Source organism: Argopecten irradians, chromosome 10 (assembly GCF_041381155.1).
Source record: "Argopecten irradians isolate NY chromosome 10, Ai_NY, whole genome shotgun sequence".
In the NCBI taxonomy this organism is placed as follows: domain Eukaryota; kingdom Metazoa; phylum Mollusca; class Bivalvia; order Pectinida; family Pectinidae; genus Argopecten; species Argopecten irradians.
Window position 1 is genome coordinate 28,328,002 of NC_091143.1, and position 10,368 is coordinate 28,338,369.

Here is a 10,368-nt window from a genome sequence, read left to right on the forward strand (position 1 = left end):
TTATCTTTATTGCATTATCTAATTGCCCAAACACTTCAGTTTTTGATTGGTAAGTAATGGTAACCTGGGCCCAGTTGTTCAAAAGATGATTAGGTTAACCAGTTCAACAATTTCCATTTCAATATAGATAAAATAATTTCTTTTGAAAATTCTATGAAATTCTGTAGTACATGCATTCTATATCTACATACCCTGTAGAGAAGATATAATCACAAATTTTGCAGCAAATAAGAATTTAAAATTTCACTGAACAAATGATGTAAGCTTATCACCTTTTGAACAACTGTTCCCTGGATAGTATCTTTGATTCAACTTGTATGCAATATTATGAGCTATAGCCGAGGTGATGAGGAAACATTCTTGCAAACTCATCAAATTCTGTTTATGTAAAAGAAAACTGACAAAGAGATAAAAATAACTTGACACTTGATAACGTCTGGAGTTTTATTTGGTAGAGAACAGTTGTCAGTCTGCCAATAGGCTCACATATTTAAGTCCAACTGTTCATTTTATAAATAGGATTTTTTTTTTACTTCTTTCCCTTGCCCTTGGCAGCTGGTTTACCCTTGGCAGGAGCAGCTTTAGGTTTAGCCTTGGCAGCTGCCTTGGCCTTTTTACTCTTAGGAATATTATCAGGTAAAAATTTCCTTGGCTTCATCTGCAACAGAGAGACAAAAATATAAGTTTTTGAGACAAAATTTTAAACAGGAAAACAAAAATGTTAAAGTGAACAGAAATCAGTCAAAATGAGAATAACTTCATCAAATAAATCAACTGATCAAAACATGTTGGAATCATTATTTAAATAAAACATGTTGGAATCATTATTCAGACGCAATATTAATCAGGATGTAAACTTGCTGTAATAATGAAACATTGCTGTAAAACAATTTTTGACAAAAAGGTCAAGATAGTAGAATCAATATATTTAAAGGCAAAACTTACTCTATTTCTGGTAATCCTCTTCATTTGACGTCTGTAAAGAATAAAACAAAAACTTGTTAAATTTTTTTAAATACTTTTGGTTTTGAATTGTTTGCTTCCACATAATTCACTAAATAGATATTTGTTTGTTCCACATAATTCACTATAATAGATATTTGTTTGTAACAAAATAATTTGTTTTCATGGTAATGCAAATTCGTCTCCCCATTTAGCATTTTGAAAAGCAAGTATATTTAAAATATGTATGTTTGTTAACTTTTAAATTAACCAGTTTATACCAGGTTGATTACACTTCCAGACAATTTAAGTGTAACTGAAATCATAAACATTATACCATTATCCATTCTTTTAGTCTTCTTTACCCTTAAACCAACATGACATTTATGACAAACCTCTGGGGACCTTCAAAATTACTTTGCTATAAGCAAAATTGCTTGTACACATACATGTATTACAAGCATATAATAGGAACCTTGACTGGGAATGGAAATAACTATGTTATAACCGTGAATTAATTGTAAGTGTTTTTGTTATAAACTTATTTTACTGTATAGTAAAACACTTTAGTTGATCAGCGATGGTGACTTACTTTGGAGCTCTTATAGCACACTGGATAGCATCTGATGTCAATAGTTTACCAAGATCAGTATTGGTCATTTTCTGGTCAGGTATCCTGAAATAGAAAAATGCAGGTTGCGTGAAATTCAAGCAGGCACAATTATTCAATCAATAGTTAGACAATTTTATATCTGTGACATTGACAAAATGTAAATACAAGTAAAGTATAACTTGTCTGAACCTGGTCCCAAGATCATTATATATCTCTTCTATTAGGTTATTTAAGCGGTATAGTAAGGTTATGAATTACAGGTTTAAAACACCATTAATTAAACCAGAATACATAGGGGTCCGAATGACAAGAGCATGATCGTGCAGGTCATACTGTTTTAAAACAAATTAAAAGTAAAAATACTCTGTCAGATCAAGAAAGAAATTGATTTGCAAAACCACTTACTTAAATTTGTATAAATCATCCAATTGTCTGAATGCACTTTCGGTCCAAATACAGAAACGTCCAACATGACCACCAGGTGCGATTTTCAAAAGATTCAAACGTGAAACATTTATGAGGGTAATACCTGGAAAAGAAAACATTCACAAATAAATCACAAACAACTGACCACAGTCGGCATAAAATTGTAGTTCTATATTATTATTAGCTTCAGACATGCCTTGTCTATTATCATTGAACGAACTCAAAAACACGGACCAAAGGCAGCTCATCATTCAGCAACAATATTTTGCTTTTGTTATCATATCCCCCCCCCCCCCCCCCCCCAGTTTCAAACAAGAATTTCAACGAAAAAAGATGTGTCGCCTATGTTATTACATAAAATATCAAAGAAACACAATTTAACAAAGCATGACAATTTATTGACTTGTGCTCTATCCGGGCCTTGAACGCACAATCTACTGCACCCAATTGAGTTTCTTTGATATTTTTTATGTTATTACATAGAAACAGTGACCCTGGCCTAGAAATGAAATCATACAGAAACTTAGCAGACAATGCAACCACTGCCAACATAACGTAACCCATGTAAGTGTCACAAAATCTTTAAGTCAAAAGTCCATAAAACAAATATTTAATTATATATCATCAGTCAGGTTGTGGTCAGGATAATCATACTAAATTTGTCAAAGAGACAATAAAACACTACAAATATTAAAATGAAGCAACATCTCAACCAATTCAGATGGTGTACTGGAAAATATTGTCAATCCAAGTGAAATTCAACAAATAGAAAATGTCAAAAACATTCATATGTATCACTATCAATTCAACTTTCAATTTGATCAGACATGCCTTGTCAAATATCACAGTGTGATCTCAAAAACACGGACCAAAGGCAGCTCATTATTTAGCAGCAACTTCCAAAATTTCATTTTTCTCATGTTATTTTCCCCCGTTTTAAATTTCAACAAGTATTGCAACTAAAAATATGTCACCTGTGTTAACACGAAAATAAAGTCTATTTATAGCAACAGTGACCTTGACCTTTGTATCTCAAAAGTAATCAAATACCAGCCCCAAGATTTATATATTCATGATTGAAGTTGAGCTTGATCAGCCAAATGAAATTTTTAAGAAACTTTGCAGATGACGCCATTATAGTGAAACCTATGCAAGTGACAAAATCTCTAAGTCAATGGTACAAATTATTTTATATCATCAGTTGGTTTGGCCAAGTCCTTTGTAGGAAATTGGCCCAATTCTCAACAAAATTCTGATGCCTGACTTGCTGGATTGTTTTTTTAATATTTCAATCCAAGTGGAAAGAAAATGTATAAATTTCCAGGTGTAGCATGATCACATTAATTTCAAATGGATGTGAATGAACAACTGATAAAATCAGATTTAGTATATCAAATCTCATTTGTATTGGTGTTTTCATCAGACATGCCTTGTCAAATATCACAGTGTGATCTCAAAAACACGGACCAAAGGCAGCTCATCATTAATAAGCACCAATATTCAACATTTCAAACTCCTTTTTATCTCCTAATTATTATTATTATTCAGAATCTACTAAGAAATACACAATAGATTATTTGTTACCTGGAATATTTCTGAAGGCCCTAGATATGCCATTATCTTCTCTGTAAATAACAAGAGGACCCCTCCTCATAATACGGCGCCTGTTTCTCATTTTACCCTTTCCTGCTCTGAAGCGTTTTGAGTTGTATACCTACAAATCAATACACAAATCAAATATCAACCCAAACACCTGAAATTAATTTTAATGTCACAAAATATTCTTCTAACCATAATGAGGTAAAAACGGAATAAAGCTAGTATATTAATAATCCGAAATAAAAGGCCAAAATAAATTAAAAGTAAAATCAAAAATCATTTCTATGAAATCTTTATAATAATTACCGTTTGTACAAATAGAGGTGTTCGGCTGTCTTGATGGATGTCAGAGAGAAGTTTTATTTATCAGCTTACATTGGAATTTTTGCAATTGATCAAGTTATATTCATTGTTGTATTTCTCATATCGATGAACATCAAATTTGTTTCCCTTGTTTTCGAACATAAATACAACACAGAAATGTCATTTTGGTGCGAGTTATTAATCCCTAAAACTTGAATTATGATATAATTGAGAATTTCAGGACAGGGCATTACTTCAAGACATGAAATATAGATCTGATTACCTTTTGGATGTCACTCCATGCTTTGAGAGTCTTCAGCAGACTAACTGCCTCCTTTGTTTTTTTAAACTCCTGGACTTTGTCGCTGACCACCAACGGCACTTCTTGTGTTTCCTCAATCCTGTGACCTGTAAAATGGCAACACTGAAACGTTATAAATATTAAATAGTAGATGTTGTAAACAAATATCAGTGATCATTACTTACAATATTTGTGTCAGTATGCCCTGTACAATATCACAGTTTAGTCAAAAACACGGACCAAAGGCAGCTCATCACTCACAAAATCTTCATTTCAATATATTTCATTTACGTTAAACAAACTCAATTCAGATAATGAAACATTACATGGTGAAAGATTTGATTGTAAAACATCATATTTTGACTTAATAAGGTTCTACTGTATATTTCTTTTTCTTTCATACCTACGGGTGTAATACTGGCTGATCTAGGGCAATACACTCATGTCGCCTGAGGCTGTATTGCATGGCTACCCATGCAATAAAGCCTCATGACGTCAACAAAATTACCATTTTTTCGGTAAAATTTTAACATTTTTTTCACAAACTTGACTGGTTTTACTATAAAAGATGCAAACAACGAAATTTGTGTTGAAAATATCACGTTATTTTTCATGTATGGAAAATTGACTTTCAGTAGTGAATTTCTTCGAAGTTATTTTAAAATGGCGGTATAATATAGTTGTAAAATTGCAATAAAACGTCGAGGTATGAAAGAAAAATACTCTTTCATAAGTGGATATGAAGGATAGGGATATTCTACCCGACGGTCACAAAATGTAGTAAACCCCGAGGCTTGCCGAGGGTTTTGCAACATTTTGTGATCCCGAGGGTAGAATATCCCTATCCTTCATATCCACATATGAAAGAGTCTTATAATATTGACCTAGGTTCAGAAAACAGAAGGTTTAAATCCTTATTTCATTGATTTATAATTAATTTTTCTTTGTTTCTGGCTTTCTGATTGGCCTATTCTTTTTTTTTTTTTTTTTTTTTTTTGCATTCCATGATGAAAAAAAATTCCCGGAATCGCGTGAAAATCTGAGGTTACCGTGACATCATCATAGAAACTTTACCTTGCGTATTGATATAGCAAAAATAATCCCTTGAAAAATTCAATGGAATCGTACGTGTAAACGTATTTTAGTTTATATAAGTTGTCTGCAAAATTAATCATAAGCATTTATGCGGATTCACACAGTTTGCAAACAAAATTTCTTTCATACCCCGATGAAATTTAAAAATAGTGACTTCAATGCTTAAATATATCAATATATTTTGTTATCCTCTCTATGGCGGACATGAGTATATATACTATGTACCTTTGGACATCACCAGGGCTGGGATGCCAGTGGCAGCGATGGCTGAACACAGAGCGTAACGCCTCTGGTTGATGTTGATCCTACGGTGCCACCTACGCCAGGTCTTTGTAGGGGCAAACATACGTCCTCCACGACACATGTTACCAAAGGCTCCCTGGCCAGACCTGTGGGTACCACCGCCACGTACACGGGGAATACGAGCCACGGCACGTCCAGTTCCCCACGACTCGGCAGATGTTTGGTGACCTGTAAAAGTAAATGTCAATCATCATACAGTGATTTTCTTACTCAATAATTCCTGGGGCCTATACCTTTTGTATTGGGAAAACAATATATTGCATCTTTCTTGAAACATGTATATTTTAGAGAGTTTTTCTTTATTTGGGAAAATATCTACATAAAATTGGGAATGTACAGCAAAATTTCTCTGGGGGAAGGGGCCTTTATTCGGCCCCAAATGTATCTAAAAAAAAAAAAATCACAGTCATATCAACTTCAACTTCGACCAAAAATTCTATGTAGTCTATTTTAGCTAAACCTAACTATTTCTTGGTATAATTCTATATTGAAATGTTTTGCATTTGAGAAGTACCTGTCTACAAGATTTAAAACCCATACACTACAGTGTCAAATGCATGAGGAGTTATGACTTGTATGTTAATCTGGCATCTTCAACTAAGCATGGCAACTATAACAAAGGAGCCATAACAGCCATGATGTGCCAAAATGGTCAGGATATTTTTCTTTTTCATATATTTCCAAAAATTCTGAATAAACTTAAGTAAACATAGCTATTATCCATGCACACGTTTTAAAAATTACACCTGAACAGGTCAAATATGTTAAAAGTTATCACATCAATGTTTTTAATATGTCTACCTCTCTTTCTTTAGTTACAGCAATTGATGTAGGATTTTTTAAGGCGAGTCGACCAGAACATTAATTTTCAAATTTTTAGGAGTCCCAATACAAAGAAATATAAAGGATTCTCAAAATTTTGGTGAGTCCCACAGGAAAATCATGAGTCCAGGACTCATCTAGGCGAGTCCCATAAATCACTGAGTTAAATGGTAAAAAGAAAACTATGGTACAAAGGTAGATGATTCCTTTCTCACTTTCTTAAATTTTTCAATAAAATCATGTATTTGTGTTTGGCATGCTTTACTACATTTGAATAAATGACTTAGATAAATCAGAATTTTGAAAGAAAGAAAGGTTGTCCACAAGATTTAAAACCCATGCACTACAGTTTAAAATGCATGAGGAGTTATGACTTGCATATTTATCTGGCATCTTCAACTATCAGCATGACAACTATTGGAAGAAGCCATAACAGCCATGATGTGCCAAACCTTTATTATAATTTTGTACAAGATGTTTTTCTCTTCAATTCAAATATTCCAAATATTTTTGTGTGTGTGTATATATAGTCAATGTTTAAGTGTTTAAATTTACAACATGTCCCATTTACAACAAATATTTAATTTTTTCAAATTTAGCAAATGATCATCTTGTAGGTAGTTATCGATTGTTATCAGCGTTTATGAATGTTACATAATATATTTGCCATTCTCTCTCTTCCAAGTTCTTTAAAGTTAAATCAGAAAAAAAAAAGAAAGTAATTTCACACAAACTCATGTCGTATACCTTACACAAACTCATGTCGTATACCTCAATATTTTCTTTCATTACTTTTCACTATTTTAACTTTCTTACATTGTTGTATCTCTCACTAAAATCCCATATATTTATGTATTTTGACATGCTTTACTAAATTTGAAAGATTTGCTTAGGAGCTGAAGTTACTTTTTATTCAAATGAAATTTGAAGGAGTAAGAATGATTGTCCACAAGATTTAAAACCCATGCACTACTGTTTAAAATGCATGAGGAGTTATGACTTGTGTCTTAATCTGGCATCTTCATCGAAGCATGACAACTATATGAGCTGCCATAACAGACCTGATGTGCCATGTCAAATAATATTTAATATGTGGTATAAAGTCAAACTAGTTTATGAGTGAAAGGAAAAGTTGAAAGAGTTTGGTTTGATTTATTTACAAGATTAACATCATTAATAGTTTGAATTAGTTGAGTAAATTTTACTTGATACAATTCAGTCAGTAAATATAAGATGTGATCCTATCTCTCTGATGGAAACATGCGTTGCTTGTTGATACTTGCCAGCATATTTGTTCACAGCGTATGGTTGCCTCGAGTTCTTCCTCATCTGAGAGTGCACAAATGTGACAATGTCTGGCCTGATTGGGGCTCTGAAGACAGCTGGCAGGGTAACATTGACACCAGTGCCCTCGCCCTTGTTGTCATAAACGCTGATCAATGGTCTAGCGGCCTAAAATAAACATAAATATCTACATTATTGAATAATCCCATTTCTTGAATTTCAGGATAGTGCTGCAACAATGAACTATGATGATATGACACAGTTTTTGGTTTGCATGATTCAGTCCACATGTTGAGTTCCAATATCATAATGCACCCGACAATATGAAAGATTTCGCATGTTAAAAAACAGGCTAAGGCCAAAAAAAATTATATGCATATTTCAGGTTACATGACTGAAAAACATAGGGTAGGTCGGTCGGGAATTTTTTTTTTTTTTAAGGAGAGGTGGGGGAGGAGTTCAGTTGCTTTATTACTACATTACAAAGTAATTTGTATTTCAGGCTTTACACTGGCTAGAAGTCTTTTATTTCTCATTACCATAATTGAACTTTATCTGGATAAACTTAAAGCAAGCGTAAAAATCTAAATTGAAAACTTCACACACTACATTTTTGTTTTGAAAAAGTGTGATAAAATAGGTAGGGTCGGAGGTAAAAACTAGGGTAGATAGGGGTACCTGAAAAATATTTTTTTTTTGCCTAAATAATACCGAAACAGAATAGACTGCAAAATTTATATCCCATATCATGAACAGTTTCACATTTTGGGCTTTAGCAAAATGATGTTAAACTGAAGGCAAATATCAGGTGAAGGTGAATCAAGGTGAAAAAATTATTTTTTTTTCATTTGAAGCAGATATTGCTAACAAATCTTTTTGAAATCAAACAGCAGGGTATAGCTTGAAATTGGACTTGCATACATATTAATCCTGAAATTATATATGGGTATATGGCAAGTTACCAATCGGGCATGGATGGACAGGATCATATTAAAGATAATTTTTACCTGATACATAATATTACGTTCATCTAATGTTTACATCTTTTCAAAGAAAATTGGTTTATATATACTATTTATTGAATTTCTGTAAGTTTTAGGTTGTCTACACCTTTCAAGTTTGAAGGTAAAGTTTCAAGTTTCCTATTTTACTCCTGTCCAGAGCAGAATCCCGCTTTTAGTGATTTCCTTAACACCTATTTTTAGATCTGCTCGAACGCATCTTTAGACAGTCCCCCCCCCCCCCCCCCCGTGATGTTTCGGTCTGTCACAGCAGGGGTTTCAATATCAGGCCAGTTAAACCTCCTGATATGGGCTAAACTACATTATGTAGCATACAGATGGTATAAAAAAGTACTGCTTGAAATTGCAATTGTACTGCTCCTCCTGAAAGATAATGAAACCCCTGCACAGGATCCCAGAATTACCATGCATTACGATTATATTATTTCACTAACAGATGTAAAATAGATGCTAGTCACATACTAAATTTTGGTGCAATTTGCAGGTTTTTAAAAGCGCATTTCCTTTATATTTTTAAAATCACAGTTACTGGTCAACTGTACCATATTACAGCAGTTAGCAGTGAAAATAAATGGTTTCTATGTGTTTGTTTTGACAAAATCTTTTAAAAAACATCGAAAAAATCACGGTAACTGATCACAGCCCAGTAGAGAACAGGTTGACACATGTAAATATATTGCTATTATAGCGATATTTATCGCTATACAAAACAGACGGTAATCAGCATTTTTGAAAATGAAAATGCTTCCGCTTAAAACCGACTCCGTGGTTTTTTAAAAATAAAACCGGAAGCGAAGTTGATTGGCTGCCGTTTTCTCTACTAAATTTGTATACGGCGGCCATTACAAATGAGTGAAATAGAAGGGTCTCGGAAGTATTTCATTGTGCGGAGTTGTTTAATTTCATAAATGGGATGTAACATGGGGGCAGTGGAGTACATATGTTTTCCCGGCATTGCATGGACGATATATTAGAAATATACCGCTGACGTAGCGTAGGCCAAATTTGGCCTACGATTTCACATTTGTAAGAGGTACCGCGAGCTGACTATATATTAGGCAAATTTAAAAAAAAAAAGCCTAATAATATAGGCAGGTTTAGCGGACTATAATCCCTATTGAGATTCCTCCTCTAGACTCTTTTATATTCGGATTGCCCCTAGATGTCTCCGACGAGAGACATCTATCAGACGTCCGAATATAAAAGAGTCTAGAGGAGGAATCTCAATAGGGATTAAGCGGACTAGAGCGGCTCGTGGACAAAACGGCCCACGTGCTATGTAGGCTACTTGATTAAAGTAATTTTTATGTTTATTCCTTTTTATTTTCAAATAATAAGTAACGGAATGTTACAACGAACGATTGCATTCGATAAAAAATTGGTAACAAGATCAGCAAATATCTTAAATCATGTAGAAAATATATACCATTTTCGCTGTGCGAGATAGAACGTGCACTTCTCGTGGCTACTTGGCGGAAAAAGACCGAATTACATGTCGCAATAATATATCATTGGTATATTCCTCACTTATTGTCATTATTAACCATTTCTTAAAAATATATATAATATGTTATTAGTTTTGTAATATATGATGAAATTATACAGTTTTACACGACTGGAAATTAAAAACAATCTGTCATATTTTGAACTATTTTTCC

General features: G+C 33.3%; 1 protein-coding gene and 1 non-coding gene across 2 annotated transcripts; both read right to left on the reverse strand.

Moving 5' to 3' along the window:
• Positions 1–430: 430 nt before the first annotated feature.
• On the reverse strand, positions 431–10,267 carry LOC138333557 (large ribosomal subunit protein uL4A-like). Its single transcript, XM_069282010.1, has 9 exons — positions 10,137–10,267; positions 7,688–7,856; positions 5,505–5,750; positions 4,167–4,291; positions 3,566–3,695; positions 1,961–2,084; positions 1,535–1,618; positions 946–976; positions 431–658 (listed from the first exon to the last, which is right to left on the reverse strand). Exons 1-9 carry the CDS (start codon positions 10,137–10,139, stop codon positions 530–532), a joined length of 1,041 nt encoding a protein of 346 aa, XP_069138111.1. The 5' UTR covers positions 10,140–10,267; the 3' UTR covers positions 431–529.
• Positions 3,397–3,470, reverse strand: LOC138334082 (small nucleolar RNA SNORD18). Its single transcript, XR_011210071.1, has one exon. It is a non-coding gene; the product is annotated as a small nucleolar RNA SNORD18 (small nucleolar RNA).
• Positions 10,268–10,368: the final 101 nt, after the last annotated feature.

Excerpts from the sequence above, each read along its gene's own strand:
- LOC138333557 (XM_069282010.1), bottom strand. Across the intron at positions 4,292-5,504 it reads AGCCCTGGTGATGTCCAAAG|GTCACAGGATTGAGGAAACA; the intron begins GTACATAGTATA and ends GCCATTTTACAG. Across the intron at positions 2,085-3,565 it reads GGCCTTCAGAAATATTCCAG|GTATTACCCTCATAAATGTT; the intron begins GTAACAAATAAT and ends TTTCTTTTCCAG.